The sequence below is a fragment of the Artibeus jamaicensis genome, unplaced genomic scaffold (assembly GCF_021234435.1).
Source record: "Artibeus jamaicensis isolate MK-2021 breed Jamaican fruit bat unplaced genomic scaffold, CSHL_Jam_final contig_484, whole genome shotgun sequence".
Taxonomy (NCBI): Eukaryota; Metazoa; Chordata; class Mammalia; order Chiroptera; family Phyllostomidae; genus Artibeus; species Artibeus jamaicensis.
Window position 1 is genome coordinate 2,215,133 of NW_026521859.1, and position 19,134 is coordinate 2,234,266.

At 40.3% G+C, this 19,134-nt stretch overlaps 1 protein-coding gene across 1 annotated transcript in view; it reads right to left on the reverse strand.

The window, feature by feature from the left end:
- Positions 1–19,134, reverse strand: part of LRRC1 (leucine rich repeat containing 1) — a 143,680-nt gene that overhangs the window by 37,949 nt on the left and 86,597 nt on the right. The window contains exon 4 of the mRNA XM_053668353.1: positions 17,956–18,045. Within this exon, the coding sequence (XP_053524328.1) occupies positions 17,956–18,045 (90 nt within the window). The remainder of the gene's footprint in view (positions 1–17,955; positions 18,046–19,134) is intronic.

Here is a 19,134-nt window from a genome sequence, read left to right on the forward strand (position 1 = left end):
CAAAGCTGGTTTCAAAACATTGGAAAATGTAAGCTTGACTGCATGAACAGCATATTTACATACTTAAAAAGCCCATTTGCTTTAAAATGTATTTGAACTATACTATGACATGCACAAATTCTGTATCTCCTCCAATTTTAGAAAACTGAAAAATAGTTTTCACAATTAAAGCAAATAAATGAAACTCTTTAGACTGTATTATTTCTGAAAAATAAAAATCCCTGCTAATGAATAATTATGACTTTAATAACATTCTCCAAATAAAATGTAACCAGGTGGAAAGCTGGAGCTACCTAGGTCAACTTTATCTGGGCCAAGTTTTACACCAAAGAAATAACAATTGCTTCCAAAAGCAATCAGTTGATAAGGGTAATAAGTAATATTTGAAAAGTCATTGTAAAAGTAAAGATTTCAAAACAAAGGGCTTTGTTTTCAGTTTTAACTTTTCATGTCACCCCTAGCCAATTTTATTGGGAGGTAGTACTCATTTGGCTACTTTCACAATATTTTAAAACTCACTGGCAGAAATGTCATTTTATACATTCATTATTTTCACACCTATTGTGACACACTAAAGACATCCACTAATACAAGGAGCAAGAAGTTCTCCTTTGCTTCAAACAAGGAGTAAAGTTCTCCTTTCCTCAGTGGGCCTCATTAAAGGCACGTTAAAAAGCAGCTTCACGGGCCTGGGAGCCCCCTGCCTCAAACAGCAGCCTGCAGCTGGGGGACAGCTGCCTGCCACCTCTGGCAGGAGGCGCTGAGCGGGGCTCCTCACACACACCATCCCGTAATTGGTAACGATCCAGCACTAGGATGGCGGGATTAGGAAAGTGAGGCTTTGTGTGAGGTCCATTAGAAAGTGCCAAAGCCACAGTTCAAATCTGGAGGAAAGTCAAAACTGCAGCCTCGTGCTTCACTGCCCTGTGGCAACTGCGGGCACTCTAGTCTCTGGGACTCTCAGAATACATCTTACCTTCTTAACCACGGCAAGGACGGTGGAATTTCTGTTGGTTTATGTACTTTTAAAAATACAATACACATTTTTAAATTATCTTTAAATATTGTCTGGAAGGTTAAAGGCATAGGCTATAGTAACTAAAAGCAAATAATGCTTGAGTAAAAACACTGCAAAAATGCCAACACATTTGTGGACGTATGTAACTCAACAGAATGTCACATTACATTAAATGCACAGTTCCCACTCCTGCACATTAACATCCAAATATAACATCCTCTTCAGTAAGAAGAGTCTGACTACAAAACCTCTTGGTTTCTATTGTTTTTGGATAGTAGGAGAAAGGTGAATGTGCAGGTGTTACAAGAAGTATCATTTTGGTACCCTTTCCAAACTTGAAAATTAATTACATAAAATAATAGCCTTTCTGAGGCAATGCTCCCCCATAATTGTAAACTATTCGAAATGAAGAACTAGAACATCTAATCATATACCAGGGACCCATGGATGAAAAGTGCCACTGTGAAAGAGCATGTTGCTTCTCAAAGGCAAGATGCCAGATGCTTGAGCTCAAATCCTGGGCTGCCCCTCATGAACTAGCTGGATTGGCTTGGCTGACATGCTCCACCACTGTATCTCAATTTCCCCTAGAATGAATATAATCAAATCTACTATAGTAAGTAGGGCATGCATATTCTCCAGTCACGTTTACAGAGACAGCTTTGTGTCTCATTTCCTTGAGACAGCCTCTGTTCCTAAGCAGTCAGGTACCTCACAAGGGCATGTACTTGAGTCAGGGTCTTCTAGAAGATTGCTAAAAGATACTATTAATCACAGAAGTCATCCCCACTACAAAAACTTCTCAAAGAACAAGCCCTGCAGACAGTGAGCCACTGGCATTGGCCAGCTGTTAACTAACCATATATTGTCCATAATTGGTGACCAGTGGGAGGGACAAGGAAGAGAAAGCAGAGGAACAGCTTTGACTACAGATTCCCACCTCCCATATAGCCCAAACCTCAGGTATAATACGGACCAGTCATTCCCAGTTCAGAGAATCATTTTAACTGATTCTAAAATAAAAGCAAGGGTTCAGTGCTCATCAGTTCTTGCTTAGGATAGTTTCAGAACAAATGCAGAATTCTACCAGACCATTCTAAAATGTGGTTCTCCAAACTGTTCTAGAACCAGCTGATATAAAATGGGATCTGCCTGAATGTAGGTTTAGACAGAAACATAAATTAAAAAATGAATCAGTAAATGAATGAATGAATGAATGATCTCCCTTCCTAGTCTTTCGGAATATAGTATCTTCAACTGAGACTTCAGTACAGTGCCCCACTTCCCCTGGCAAACAAAGCAGCCCAGTCAGTTCAATACAAGTATCTTTGCACTTTTTAGAGCACCTAATAAAGAACCCAGTGCTGAGAGGTGTTAGACTGGGGGATGTGAACCCAATTCTGTCTACTTCAGAAGCCCAGAGAAACAAGAAAACCCAAACTCCGCATGCATTTAGCAGCCACTTCAGGTACAACACGACACTGTATGGACAAAGAAAAGTGATAAGTATTTCTAACACTTTTACAAGTGTGATGAATATTAGACACTTGAAGTATAATATGAGAATTACTGATCTTTAATATTCCCACTAATAACAGCATCAGCAGCTTACGACACAACACATTGTTGTAGGTGCTTTACAAGAATTAACTTTATGGACAAGAAAACTAAGGCACACAGAGGGAACCTGAACAAGGTCTCACAACTGGTGAGTGGCAAAGCCAGGACTCTCTAAGGAATCTGCGTTTTTATTTTTATTTTTATTTTTTATCCTCACCCGAGAACATTTCTTTTCATTGCTTTTAAAGAAAATGGGAGAGCAGAAGCAGCAAGAGAGAAAAAAAGAGAGACAGAGAAACATCAATGTGAAAGAAACACGGATTGGCTGCTTGGTGTACGCACCCCGACCAGGGGTTAAACCTGAAACCTGGGTATATGCCCATGTCCCTTTGGTCTACGAGACAACGCTCCAACCAACTGAGCCACGTGGGCATGGGCCAGGAAAGAAATCTGCATTTTTAATCACTATCTTCTCCAATCTTTATGTCAACTTTGTGATTAGGTAATACATCAATATTTATATAAAGCAAAATATTCGGTAATAAGTTTTCCTCCCATCTTTGTCCCCATCTATCTGGTATTCCACCACCGAGACCCTTCCCACAGGAAATCACATTTTTGTTAGTTACACCTGCATTCACCCAAGAGTTTTCTTTGATGTAAAGACAAGCAGGCATGAATATACAGTCTCATTCTCCTCCTCTTCACATGAAAGGTAGCATCGTATACATGCCTCACACTTTGCTTTCCTCCCTTTACAGATTTGTCTCACTTACCTGTACATACCAGTATTTTTCTTAAAATTGCATAAAATCTCACCATCTACACTCACCTGAATGTTTCTAAACACTCCCCTATTAACAGCTGTTTTACCCTCTGATTTTAACTTCTGGCCAATTAAATATGTACACAGTGTTGTTGGCATGACCTCATCCTCCTCCCACAAAAAGACATGATTTTCTTCTCTCACCATCACTCCCACCTTCACTCCCACCTTCTCTCCCACCAGGTGGGGTTAAAACAAAGCCTAACAAGCAAGCCCTGCAGGAAAAGTGTCAAAGCCTTTCTGCTAAGCACACTAACGCTTAAAGTTTTACACAGTTCATGATGGCGGGGACAAAAGTAACACTCTTTTGTAAGTCAGAATGTAGATCAACTGTATTTTTAGGGTTCTATTTCAGGGACTGGGTGAGTGGTTACTGTAAAGAATTTACATCTGTTCTCTACTATTTTAAAAAAAATGCTTTTTAATCCTCTTGGATTTTTTTTTCCATTTTGGTGGCCAAAATCATTAAGTAAAAAATAAAACAAATTAAGGTAGCCCAAGAAAACAAATGGCAGTACACTATAAAGCCATTAAAATATAAACTCTACACAATTTATGGCCATGATATTTGGGGGAAACAATATTGATGGAGATAGGGGGAATTGTTTAAGCACTCACTGATTTCTGCTTTTTAGATATGAAATTATTATTTAAGAAATCTCAGGTTGTATATTTCCCATGGTGCCTCTGTTCCAAATATTTTTCTAAAAATTTTATTTGTTTTTGAAACAACACACATTTTATAGAAACTCCAAGGCCTCACGAGACGGCATTAAACATGTAACAGTTTTCAAAAAGGAGACGTATTCCTCCTAGGCAGCAGGCACTAATACATCATGGGCAAGCAGCCCTGGAGGAGGCCTTATGAGCAGGAGCCACGTGGCTCGCTGAGTTTAAACCCACTAAAATTAAGGTCACCATCCCCTAGGGTGGCAGGCACAAAGTCAGACCCACGTGCTCTACTTCCATCTGCCAGAGAACCCAGGGCTATCCACTGGCTCTACTTCTATTAGCAAACTGTCATAATTAAATGTTTGTTGGAAATAACCACTTAGTGACTGACAATTATGTTTTGGGTACTACGCCTGTCCATTATGTATACTTCTTCTCCTTTAAAAAATGCTGTTTTTTTAAGAAAAAATTTTCAATTAGACAAAGATGTTTAGATATATTTAGGTTATATAGAAGGTTTTGTACCCTCCTAACCTTCACTCCCACTCCACATCACCTGAACGTTTTGGAGGCTTTGGCTCTGTGTACCTGTCTGGTCACCATGTGTGAGTAACTGAGACAAAATGACAAAGCATTACCCGTAAGGCTGCACCACAGTTTTTCCAGTGAGAACAAACTCGGTCGGTTTCCCAGGTAAAGTGTCGTCCTCCAGCGGCGCCAGGCTGCAGTATCCCTGAGGCCCATCCTTTCATTCATTGAGCTCTAGGTCACATAGTATAAAACTCACCTTTTAATGGACGCAACTCAATGGTTTTTAGTACATGCCAAAGACTGTGCAAACAGAACCACTACCAAATTCCAGAAAATTTTCATCATCCGAAAATAAACTTCCTGCCTCTCAGAAGTCACTCCTTATACTGCCCCTCCCCTGCTCCCCAGCTGCTGCCAACCACTAGTCTAATTTCTGTCTCTAAGGGTTTGCTTACATTGGGCAAGTCACATAAATGAAAACATACAATATGTGGCCTTTTCTGCCTGGTTTCTTTTACTTAGCATGTTTTCAAGGTTCATCTGTGTTGTAGCATGTATCAGTACCTCATTACTTTTTATAGATGAATAAAACTCCATTATATGGAAAGACCACACCATAGTTTATCAGTTCATCGACTGATAAAAATCTGGGTTGTTTTCACCTTTTGGGTAATTATTAACAATTACTAGGAACACGTGTGCATAAGCTTTTGCACAGACACATTTTCAATCCTCTTGGGTATATACAGCTAGGAGTGAAACTGCTGGGTCACACGGTAACTATGCTCAATGTCTGGAGGAAGACCTGCCCCCTCAAACAGGGGCCCATCACCTTACATTCGCACCAGCAGCATGTCAGGGCTTCAGTTCCTCCACATCCTCACCGTCGTTTGTTTTCATTCATTGTTTTGATTGCAGTCACCCAGTGGGTGTACAGTGGTATAAGATTGTGATTTTGCCCTTATGAGATGTGATTTTCAAATATTTTCTCCCACCTGTAGCTTGTCTTTTCACCTTCTTGATGGTGTCCTCTGATGCACAAAAGTCTTTAATTTTGCTAAAGTCCAATTTATCCATTTTTCTGGGCTTTTGGTGTTATATGTAAGAAACCAAGGCCTAATTCAACGTCATGAAGATTTACCCCTCTGTTTTCTTATGAGAGTTTTAGCTCTTACATTTCAGTCTTTGCTCCATGTAGAGTTATTTTTTGTATGTAAAGTAGGAGTGTAACTTCATTCTATGTGGATGGATATTCAGTTGCCCCAACAGCATTCAAAAAGAAGGTTTTCCTCAATGAATTATTTTATTTAGTACTCTTAAAATTAGTTCACCATAAATGCGAGGGCTTATTTTTAAATTTCCAATTGTATTCCACTGATCTGTGCATCTGCCCTTATGCCAGAACCACAGTCTTGATTATTGTAGCTTTGTAGTTAAGTTTTAATATTTGAAGTGTGAGTCCTCCACTTGGCTGTTCTTCCTTAAGATTGCATTAGCAATTCTGGATCTGTGATATTTCAATATGATGTTTTAAAATAATTTTTAATTTTTTTAAGATTTTATTTATCTTTAAAGGGGAAGGAAAGAAGACAGGGAGAGAAACATCAATGTATGGTTGCCTCTCGTGCATCCCCTGCTGGGAACTGGCCTACAACCCAGGCATGTGCCCTGACTGGGAATGGAACCGCGATCCTCTGGTTCGCAGGCCCACGCTCAATCCACTAAGCTACACCAGCCAGGGCTCAATATGAATTTTAAGATCAACAAATGAATTCCGGAGAAGAAGCCCAATAGGATTTTAATAGGACAGAGTTGATTCTGTAGATCAACTTGGGAAGTACCACTATCTTCATAATATAAAGTCTTCCAATCTGTAAACAAAAGGTATCTTCCCATTTATTAAGGTCTTCTTTAACTTCAACAATCTTTTATAATTTGCTGTGTATCTATTATACACTTCTATTCAATGTATTCCTAAGTATTTTATTATTTTTGGTGTTTCATAAATTAAAATTTTTATTAATTTCTTGATTGTTCAAAGCTAGTATATAGAAAGACAGCTAATTTTTGTGTATTAATCTTATATACTATAATCTTTTAAAAATATATTCTTTATTGATTGAGTTCTATCATATTTTTCTCCCCTTTACTCCCCTTCGCCCTGCACCCTGTACCACCAGCATCCCCACCCTCCTTAGTTTATGTCCATGAGTCATGCATGTAAATTCTTTGGCTTCTCCATCCATTTCCTCTACTATTCTTAACTTCTGCCTGTCTATTTTGTACCTACCAATTATGCTTCTTATTCCCTGTATTTTTTCCCCCATTCTAACCCTCCTCCTCCTTGCTGATAAACCTCCATATGATCTCCATTTCTGTGACTCTGTTCCTGTTCTAGTTGTTTGTTTAGTTTGTTTTTAGTTTTTGTTTTGCTTAGGTTCAGTTGTTGATAGTTGTGAGTTTGTTGTCATTTTAGTGTTCGGATTTTTGATCATCTTTTTCTTAGATAAGCCCATTGCATATAATAAGGACTTGGTGAACTCCTTTGATGATGTCCTCCTTTAAGGACTTGATGATGAACTCCTTTAACTTGACCTTGTCTGGGAAGCACTTTATCTCCCTTTCATTCCAAATGATAGCTTTGCTAGATAGTTAGCTTGGATGGAAGTCCTTGCCTTTCATGACTTTGAATACTTCTTTCAAGCTTCTTCTTGCCTGCAAGGTTTTTTTTTGAGGAAGCAGCTGACAGCCCTATGGGAACTGTCTCCTTTTGTCTTGCTGCTTTTAAGATTCTCTCATCTTTTATCTTGGCTAAAATAATTATGATGTGCCTTCGTATGTGCTTCCTTGGGTCCAACTTCTTTGGGACTCTCTGAGCTTCCTCGACTTCCTGGAAGTCTATTTCCTTTGCCAGACTGGGCATGTTCTCCTTCATTATGTTTTCAAAAACGTTTTCAATTTCTTGCTCTTCCTCTTCTCTTTCTGGCTCCCCTATGATTCAGATGTTGGAATGTTTAAAGTTGTCCCAGAGGTTCCTAAGCCTCTCCTCACTTTCTTGAACTCCTGTTTCCTCATTCTGTTCCGGCTGAAAGTGTATTTCTTTCTTCTGCTCCAAACCACTGATTTGAGTCCCCATTTCCTTCCTTTCACTGTTGTTCCCTGATCATTTTCCTTTATTTCACTTTGCATAGCCTTCCCTTTTTCCTCTATTTTTTGACCATACTCAACCACTTCTGTGAGTATCCTGATTAGTAGGTGTTTTGAACCCTGCATATGATAGGTTGGCTATCTCTTCATCACTTAGTTCTATTTTTGGAGCGTTGATGTGTTTTTTCATTTGGGCCATATTTTTTTCTCAGACTACCTGTTACATTGTAAGGGTAGAGCCTTAGGTATTCACCAGGGTAGGGCAAATGAGGTCACTACATTGCGGTGCTATATGTGGGACAGGGGTCAGAGACAGAACAGTGCTGCTTGCTTGGCTCTGGGCCAGCTTTCAGTCACTTCCCCCATTACCCACAAGCACACTGGGTCCTTCTGGTGCTGATTCCCAGGTGGGTGGCCTTTTGTACATTGCTAGACCCTGTGGGTTTCTCCAATGAACTCTCCTGTGAGATTTGCAGATTCTACTACCACCGTAACCCCCACAAGTTTTTAAAGTCAGAGGTTTTGATGCTTTATTTCCCTGAGCTGGAACCCCGGGTTGCATGGTCCATCTCGCTCCCCAGTTCTTCCTCCTGGTTTATCGGCACACAAATGTGGAGCCACCCAGTCCAGCCACGACTATACTGTGCATCTTCTCCACCCTGGCTGCCTGTCTCTGACTCTCCTACCAGTCTAGATAACTGCTTCTTCTTTAAGTCCTTGGTTGTCAGACTTCCACACAGTTCCATTTTCTGGCAGTTCTGATTGTTTTCTGTTTTTAAATTTACTGTGGTCTTTCTTTTGGTTGTGCCAGAATGCAAAGTGCATCTACGTACGCCTCCATCTTGGCCCTAAGTCTCTGAACCTATATACTGTAATCTTGCTAAATTCATTTATTAGCTCTAATAGTCTTTGTGAATTCTTTAAAATTCTCTATATACAGATCACATCCATCTGTAGGCCAACTCATTTTTAAAAAGTAAAAAAAAAAATGTAGTGTGTGATTTACTTGAGTAGAAATTAATACAACTGACCTCAAGAAAAATATTTTCAGTATTAAAATGCTGTTTGGAAGATTAATTTTTCTCACATTTTGTCAATACCTGAAAACTTCCCAAAGTAAAATTTTCCTTCCTGACTTTAAGTGAAATCTTCCAACTTTTTTTAGTGATAGTGCTATAAAAAGCCATTGTTCACTAGGTACTGTTTCCAAGGGCATATCTGAAAAATCCATTGTATTCCATTTTCCTAGAGCCTATCAAAACTTGGAATTTGATAGGCTACTACTCTAAGAGCCTATCAAATGCTTCCCTCCTCTTCAACTGCTGCCCTTCCATGCTAACTGGAATCTTCAGTGAGATGTGATGCCTGTCCAGAAAAAGTCCAACCATTCTTAATGTAACAAGAAAGGTTTGCACCACATTAATATAACCTGACAGCCAAGGAGAATGGAATGAAATGCACATGTGTGAACAATGACAACTTCACTGTACTAGTCAGTGGGGGGTGGTAGATGATGTTGAGTGAGCATGTGCACTGTCTGGTCATGGAATTCAAAATGACTGAGCAAGCAGAGTAGTGAATCTGCATCAAACTTCGTGTTACTCTCAAACATTCCTCTGCGGAAACTATTTGATGATCTAGAAGGCCACAGCTATGGGCAACTGATGATTGGCAGCTTTATCACAAGAGTGTGCCTGCCTATGCATCATGTCTCGTGCAGTTTTTGGTGAAACATCAAATCACCCAGGTGACTCAGCCCCTCTGCAACCCAAATTTGGCACCCTGCAACTTCTGGCTTTTCCCAAAACCAAAATCACCTTTGAACGGGAAGAGATTTTAGACAGACCATCAATGAGATTCATGAAAATACAACAGGGCACCTGATGGTGACTGGGAGAACTGAGTGAGGTCCCAAGGTGCCTACTTTGAAGGGGACCGAGGCATCATTGTCCCATGTACAATGTTTCTTGTATCTTCTTCAATAAATGCCTCTATTTTGTATAGTGCGTGGCTGGATACTTTCTGGACAAACCATATGTACCTCCCAACTTTTTCTAAAAGAGATTTAAAGAAGTCTTTAAAGAGTACAAATATGTAAATCATTTCATGAAATAGAAAATTAGGGACATGGGAGGGAGGAAGAAACTAATGTACACACTGTGAAACAATAGGAAGCAAAGAAAATGCAGTTTTCTTCAAGGAAAAAGTGAAGTTTAAATTCAAGCTCTACCACCTGCCAGGAACACAGACCTGGGCAGATTACTGATCCTCCTTTCACAAACAAAGCTAATTCAGCTCGGGGTGGTTAATGCTAACCTGTGAGTACGGGTATTGTAATGGGACTCTATGAGCCTAACAGAGCACCCCACCCCACTGTAAATGCCAGGAACATCTGTCTCCCCAATGCCTTACTTCCCTTCACCACACGGAATTAGTACAGCTGCTCTCACTCATCAGTGAAGTTAGTATTGAGCTTTCTGCAACATAAGCAGAAAAGGAAGTGTGATAAATGTCCAGAACTGTTACTAAAAGGAATAAGTTCACCAGTTCTTTTAGTGAGCTATTTTTCCCCTAAAAATATATACTTTTAAAATCTCTCCCTAATCACTCCTCATGTTAGGGGAAATTAACCAATCTTAACAAAGAGTAATCATTCTTTATTAGAAGGTTTTAGAGCAAACAAAAGCAGTTTATTTCATGGCTGTTTCTTTATGTGAACTTTTTACACAAACTGAGTGTACAGCACTGACACAGAAAAGCGACTACGTGGGAAGAGGCTAATGTGGTCCTAGTAAAAAGCTTCTGCAACTCAACTGGATTACTTACGGTGGCAGTTAGAAGGCGGCAGGGTGTAGGAGGTAACACAGTGTGCTTTGTCATACATACTCGCTCAGTATGTCAGAGCAACACCAGGTTCAGTACAAACACAAAGAGTTTAACTGAGACCCCCACAGTTTCAGGGTACAAGGTGATCCAGGTGCAGACACTAATTATACATATGCACAAGCACTGAGCAATGAGACTCCCATGTACGAAGGACTAAGGTGCTTATTAAGTGGGAAGTAAAGGGTATATAGTCAGGGAACCTGTGAATTTGTAATCTATTTCACCTCTTCCAGTCACTGGAGAAGGACTGACAAAAGAGGTAGACCTTTCAATCATTAAGTAAGAAAAATATGTCAGTTTGGAAAGAGAAGGCAGGTAAAAAAATTTTAAACTCACTAACATGAAAGGATCTGAAGCTTTCTGCTGGGTTTGAGCAGAGCTCAGCCCAGTAAAAATGGCATTGCAGTAAGAAACCCCATAATGAATCTGCTACAATAAATAAGTATTGGGTTGGCCAAAAAGTCTGTCACCTTTTTTTCCATAGAAGGAAAGACACACTTTTCATTTCCACCAAAAATTTTATTGATTTGGATATTCTGAGTGTGTTGGTTATCTCCTACCTCCTCCGCTATTGGCTTCTAGTGGGTAGAGGTATGAGTGCTGCTAAACATCTTCCAATGCAGAAGACAGCCCACAGCAAAAAGATATTTGGCCAAAATGTCAGTAGTACCGAAAAGCTTCGCAAACCACTTTTGACATGTTCAATCAGTCACAGCACCTTCTCCATACACTACACAAATCTTTTTTTGTATTTCAGTTGAAATTTTTACCTTTCTTGAAATAATAAAGCATAGTATGCTGAAAATGTTGCATATTTTCTCCCATATTCACTATTAAAAGGACTGCACAGAAATTCACCAATTTTGATAAGTATTTTTTTAGTGCAACTGTTATGACAGCTGTCACAATACAATCTAACAAAATTGTTTCAAATTAAGTTAAAGACAACTAAGCACTACTATAGCCATCATACAGGAAAAAAAAAAAAAGTAACAGACTTTTTGGGCTACCCAGTACTGTTAAGTGTCTGAAACAGCAGTCTCAAAACTTAACTTGAAAAATATTTGCAACAGACTTATTTTAAGCAATTATTATATGCAACACCAAAACAAAAGAAAATGTTAAGCTAATGACAGAGCTATGCTGATGCAAAGAGGATTCGGCAGGGACCACCTCCCAGAGCACCAGTTCTCACTCCCTATAATGCCCTGGAGAGACTTCAGTGGCATCCCTGGGCCCAACAAGGCAGAGATTGAGAACCACTGGCTGGGAGCTTAACTGTCTCCCAAATGTTGTATTGTAGAATGGTGGTCCCTATGCATTTAAGAGAATACCTTCAAAATCCTTTTATTTATTTAAATAAATAGCCCTGACCAGTGTGGCTCAGTTGCTTGGGAGTCAACCCTATAAGCCAACAAGCTGTTGGTCCGATTCTCAGTCAGGGCACATGCCAGGGTTGCAGGTTTGGTCCCCGGGTCAGGTCATGTACAAGAGGCAACCAAATGATCAATTGATGTTTCTCTCCCTCTCTCCAAAAATAGATAAATAAAATCTTTAAAATAATTGTAAAATCCACTGAAGGTGAGTTAGGCTTCTCACTCAAGGTTAAACATCACCTTTACTTTGAAGGACTGAGTAAGGTATTAAGGTGCTACCACACAAAAAAAAAGAATAAGCAAATTTGGGATACTTTAATCTTAGTAAAAGAAAAATGTGAGATTTTGCATGAGGTAGCCAGTATACTTCTGTGTGGTTCAAAGGATGTTCATGACCAATCCTCATGTCATTACAAGTATTACAGAGATTCCACTATTTGAAAGATCTGCTTTATCAAAGTAACCACACTAATGGTTAGCTGTCATGTAGCCATATGATGAAGGATGGGAACACAATGCTTTGCAGTGGAATGAAAGCAGAGCAACGAGCGTGATGCCTGGTTTCTTCCCATACACTAACTGATTACATGCACGCCCAAGTATTCACAGTAGTTTATTCAAGGGAGCAACAAGTATGGCTACTGTGCACTAATGCGTCCAGAGAAGCTTCACAAGCTGACCAGAGCCCCACAGAGAATCTTACATTTGAGAGAGACAGCACACTCAAGGTCTGTCTGACACCACAGGAAGTAACTGGCTCAAGTAGTTCAGGTTCATGTTAGATAAGCACTACATTCCTTTCGAGGACATACTATCATTACACACTGGGTTTTCAGCAACTGCTGAGATAAAAGGCAGTTGCCAGGGGAAAAATCAACACAGAACAGGAAATGAGTTGTAGTTTGAGACACTAAGCAGTGCCCAACAGTACCAACATCCCATAGTAAATAATTGGGGATATGTAAAAATGAAATAAGAACATTCTTTCAACTTGAGTGTGTTGCTTTCTCAAACAGCCACTAGGCTTTAGGACAAAAATATTATCAAGTTGTTTGGATCTAACTACTTAATAAACGGAACTAGCAGGTATTGCCAGGGGCAGTAAGAAGAAGTTACTGAACCCCAAAGGGCGCCCTGGGAACCAACTGTTCTATGGTAGTGTCAGGTAAAGTAGTAGGAAAACATGGGACTCAAACCAGGAGAGCCGTACTCCCGGTCCAACTCCGCCATCACTCTTCAGATTAAATGACTGTGGGCAAATCAAACACACGACGGGACACATGCTTCCTGGTGCCCCAGCTTCCGGGTACTGCAAGTCTGTCCCCACACAAAGGTGAGCCTCTCTTCGGGCTGCACCCCTGCCCATCCTGAGGGTGCCCGAGTCCCTCAGAAATCCATACTTTCCTGGTTAATGCCATGTACTCTGCTAGGAGGCAAGAAGAGAAACAGAGGTCCTGGTTCACGGATGCTCGAAAGAAGTACACTGAGGTGGCTGGCTCACTTGACCAAATAAGCAATGTTAATTTATACAAAAGCCTCCACTACAGAATCCACAAAGATAACAAGTATCAATCACTTAAGTGGTCATTTCTTGTCTTTTTCTTTTTTAATATATACATTTATTTTATAAAGATTTTATTTTTAGAGAGGGGAAGGGAGGGAGAAAAACACCAATGTGTGGTTGACTCTCATGCACCCCCTACTGGGCACGTGGCCCACAACCCAGGCCTGTGCCCTGACTGGGAATCCAACGAGCAGCCCTTTGGTTCACCAGCCAGCACTCAATCCACTGAGCCACACCACTCAGGGCCTTCTTCTTTTTTTCTAACTGAATTGGGGTGACACTGGTCCACAAAATCATAGAGGTTTCAAGTGTACAACTCAGTAAAACAGAAATCTGCACACTACAGCATGTGGCCATGGCCTCCTTCTACCCCATTTCCTACTGGCCTTTTCCCACCGCCACCCACTCACACCCCCCTTTCCCTCTGGCCATCACCACAGTGTTGTCAGTGTCTAGGTCTTATATATGTTTGATTTTTTGCTTAATCCCTTCATCTTCTTTCATTCAGCCCCTCAACTGTTTTTTTTTTATTTTTTGGAATATCAAATACTGGTGCCTTGTTCCCAAAACCAAACTATCTGTGAGATGTTGTTTAGTTTGGTTAATAATAGCACTAAGAAACCATTTGGGAATGAATCCTTTGGGAAACTGAAAAAATCTATGCCATGAAAAAAGTTAAGTTTCAAATAATGATTTGCTTAAGTGCAGCATACTAGAGATTTTTCTCAACAATTCACCATTTCAACATTCAAGTATCTTTTCAACACGATCTAGGAAACCAGCGGTGCCCAATCTTCTCCAAAGAAGAGACTGTTCTTTGATTGTTTCTTTTCTAAAAAATATATTTTATTGATTATGCTATTACAGTTGCCCCATTTCCCCCAACCCTGCACACCCCTCCCACCCACACAGACAGGATATTAACTTTAACAGGATAAATCTTAAATCCAACAGGTAGAAATCATAAAGTATTTTGCTATGGCAACAAAAATTATTAAAAAACAGGAATAGACCTGGCTGGTGTAGCTCAGTGGATTGAGCGGGGGCCTGCAAACCACACGATCGCAGTTCGATTCCCAGTCAGGGCACATGCCTGGGTTGCAGGCTGGTTCCCTGCAGGCCAGTTCCCAGCAGGGGATGCACAAAAGGCAACCATACATTGATGTTTCTCTCCCTCTCTCCTTCCCCCCTTCCCCTCTAAAGATAAATAAATAAAATCTTTAAAAAAAAACAAAACAGGAATAGAAAACTACTTCCCATTTAATTTCACAAATTACCCTAATAAAAGTCAGTTGATTCAATTATATCTGACTTTCCCTTGCCATCCATATTCTTTTTTTTAAATCCTCACCTAAATATATGCTTATTGATTTTAGAGTGAGGAGGGTGGGGAGTGAGAGACAGGAAGAAAAAGTAGTGATACGAGAGAGAAACATCAGTTGCCTCCCACACACACCCCAACCAGGGACAAAACCCATAACCTAGGTATGTGCCTGGACCAGGAATCGAACCCACAACCTTTTGGTTTATGGGAAAACGCTCCAAACAACTTAGCCACCCAGCCAGGGCTGCCCCATGTTCTTGCGTCCTGGGTGATTGCTCACCACACGGTCCAGGCTCAAAATGGAATTTTATTTTGGAAACAATCCGTATACAAAAGGATGTAACAGTAATGCAAGTTGATTAAGTCTCAAATCAAAACAAAAAAACCAAACACCCACTACTACTCTTATTACTGGTAGAAAATACAGAAACACGAGAAATCCTGGGCATTGACAAAAATAGGTACAGATATCATCAGAAAAAATGAGGTTAAAATCGGATTAAAATATTATAATTTATTGTAAAATCATTATGAAATATTTTCCACTGAAATAATGCAGTGGGGAATCAAAGGAGCACCCTGGTTTAATAAGAATATATTTTCTCTCAAAACATTAAACCTGTTACAAAAGACACGAACTGGGAAAGAAGGGCAGTGATAGGCCAGGAAAGAATGGGAGGAAAGGTACAAAGGAACTGCATTCCAGAGACCCTGAGGGGCACAGCAGGGGCGGCGTCAGTCTGGGTGTTTAAATGACTAATACCAGGTGGGTCCAAAGTAGATTTACAGTTGTGAATACACAAACAAGAGTTTACTCTTGTATTATTATTTATTATTATTTATATTATTTTCCATACAAATAACTGTAAATCTACCTTTGCCCCACCCAGTATGAAGGAATGTAGAAGTATGAAGGTAGCTGTGCTGCAGCACACCTACCAAGGTGTTTTTTCCCACTGCTCAAAACCGGTTGTGAACTCATCAATTTTGATGCCTTTTTTCCATTTAAATTACTTTACTGTTGTTCAATTACAGTTGTCTGTATTTCCTTCCACCCCTCCAAACCTACCTCCTTCCCTTGCTTCCACCCTCCCCCATGTGTCCATGTGTCCTTTATAGTAGCTCCTGAAAACCCTTCTCCCCACTGTCCCTTCCCCACTCCCCTCTGGCTATTGTTAGATTGTCCTAATTTCAATGACTCTGATTATATTTTGTTTGCTTTTTTCTTTTGTTGATTATGTTCCTGCTAAAGGTGAGATCATATGGTATTTGTCCCTCACCACCTGGCTTATTTCACTCAGCATAATGCTCTCCAATGCCTTTTAGTGCTTCTGCCATTTTGGTTTCACCTCTTCCACATCAGCAAAATGTTTCCTTTCAAGGACTTTTTCACCCAGGGAAACACAACAAAAGTTGCTTGGGGCAAGATCAAGACTGGGTGAATAGGGAGGATGGGGCCTGTACACTAGTAAACCACCCATCATGAAACAGGTCAATGCACCGAGTCTTCAAAAACAAAAACCCACCGAAGCCGCATGCAGCCTCTCACAACAATGCCAGCTGGTGCACTGATACGAATGGGTTCCTAGAACACTCACCTAGCAGAAGTAGCCCACAGTGCAAGGGGTATGCCCTCCAGAAGATAATTCTAGTTTTGGGGGAGTCCCCCTCATATATTAGAAACATATGAAACTTGACACAGGAAAAGTAAGTGTAAGTGCATGACATCCACAGTAAAACACTGCTATTTCCACTGCAGCTGATACCATAAACTGAGGAGTACTTGGGGCTTATCTCATTCCCCTCCGGAGAGCTAAAGAGCACAATGTTTAATCAGCATGACTACTGTCACAGTGGTAAAGCATCGGTATGCACCTCGAAAACACAGGCATGCTGGCTGAAACTCGGTCAGCCAGGCGTCTTCTGTCTACACAGAAGAGAAAGGAGGGGGCAAAATTGACTGTTCAGAACTCCTGTACACCTCTAGAAAGAGAAACTTTGCAGAACAGACATCTGCCAGATACACTGTCGTCCTCAAAAACCAAGCTTCTGTTTTGTCTTAGAATTCGTCCAGGACAGGTGAACACAAAGGAGAGCCTTCAGGACACTAGGGAATGCGGGTCCACCAGGTCAGGGGGGCCGCCGCGGCTTTCACCAGCCTGATTTAACCCAAAGTACGTCCTAGAGGCATGGAAAAGGTCTGCTAAGATAATTCAATTAATTCATCTCCAGAAACACAGAACACAACATTTACTCAGCAGCATATACATCTCCCTCCAAGGAGTTTACTTCTCGCCAGGGCTGTGCCCTCTCCGACCTCTGGGCCAGCACGGTGGAAACACGCCCGCCACATTCCACCCCTCTCCGATTCCATGCCTGCTTGGCACACACACCATCCTCACTCCCTAACCTCAGGTCGACAGCGCGCAAACACAGCAGGCACAGCCGTCGTTTAGGGGCACGTCCCCTATGTTTTCCAGTGGAGTTTCATTGGCTCCCTTCCCTAACATGGCTTAAAATTATCCAGAGTGGTAGTCTCTAACAGTATTTACTCACCACCTACATAACACACGGTGCTTTGTGTAAATACTTTGGAATCCCATCAGTATGAAGAGAACTTCCAAACAAATTAGGGTTTTCACTAGTAACAGGTAGCAGCATCCTTTTTAATCATTAAAATTTAGGGGCAATCGGTTGTAAAAACAGAGGAGGTGATTTTTTTTGAGATTTTATTTATTTATCTTTAGAGGGGAAGGAAAGGAGAGAAGGAGAAAAACATCAATGTGTGGTTGCCTCTCATGCGCCCCCTGCTGGGAACCGGCCTTTAACCCAGGCATGTGCCCTGACTGGGAATCGAACCGCGATCCTCTGGTTCACACTCAATCCACTGAGCCACACCAGCCAGGGCTCGCTATGATCTTTTTTAAGGGTGATGGTAAAGACTGAGTAAATGGCTTTCTGAGCTAAAAAAAAAATCAGAATTTAAAAGGCAAGGAGGGCGTAAAGGATGATGACCTAGGCACCCTTTTGTTCTGATACACACAAACTTACTTGCCAATATTTTCAGGTAGGGATTGCAATGAGATGTCATTTACAGAAAGACATGTCAAGTTCTGTAGTTCAGGAAAGCTTTCTGGTAATCTAAAACAAACAAAAACTGTTGTTAATTGGAAAATAAAATATAAATACAGTGTATACTAAACATAATTCTAGTGATTTCGTCTATATGCTAATTGAAATAACCTCCTAAAAACTGCATTACACATACCATGTCTGCCTTGTCTTCTGTATGTGAGACACATATAAGGAAAAAAACAACACACAAGTGCAGGGGCACAACACGTACTTGTTGACGGGTGATCCAGAGATGATCACCGGAGAAAACATGCAAGCTTTAAGAATAAAGGGGGAGAGTGTGTGACTGATGAGTGCTCTACGAAAAAAAATGATAATCACTGCAGCTAAAAGTGAAGACTTTATTGATAAGCGGAAAATAAAGAGAAATTTTAGCCCACACAATTATAATAAAACACATGACAGCTTCTCAATGTTTTTTCACATACTTTATAATATCCAGAGCAAAGCTATGAATCACTCATAAATGATCAGCTGATGACCAAATGCTACTTTCTTGTTAGTTTTCTTTTAATTTGACTTAAGATGTCATTCACTCGAGATAATTATATGTTTCTCTATGTTCTACACAAAAGAATTTTTCATACTTTCCTTAAACTATACTGACTAGCAAGGTTTCAAAATAAATTATTTAAAAACTTACAAAGAAAGTTTACTTTAAATACTTCTATGGTTACCAGAATTTAGGGAGGAAAAAAACCTAACTGGAGGCAAAAGATCTCACTGTATCTAAAATGCTGAGGGCCCTCATACAGGAATCTAATGCCACAACACATCACTCACAATGGTGGTGGGCAGGCGGAGCACTTCCTGCTTCAGTGATAGTATCTAGATTAGAATCTTACACTTTTTTCCCCTCCTTCCACCTTAGTTTTTTGGAAAACTAAAAACTAAATTACTGTTTGACATTTAATATAGATTAATTCCAAACTTCAAAACGAACCCCAGGCCCTGCAAGATGAAAGTTTTAACTGAATTTTTATAATCACTGAACTACAGTCTTATTGATGGCTTTTACAAAGCTGAATCCTCTTCCATAGTATAATAGCAGTAAAATTTTTTATCTAAAAATGTTATTTATTTCAGTTAAAATGG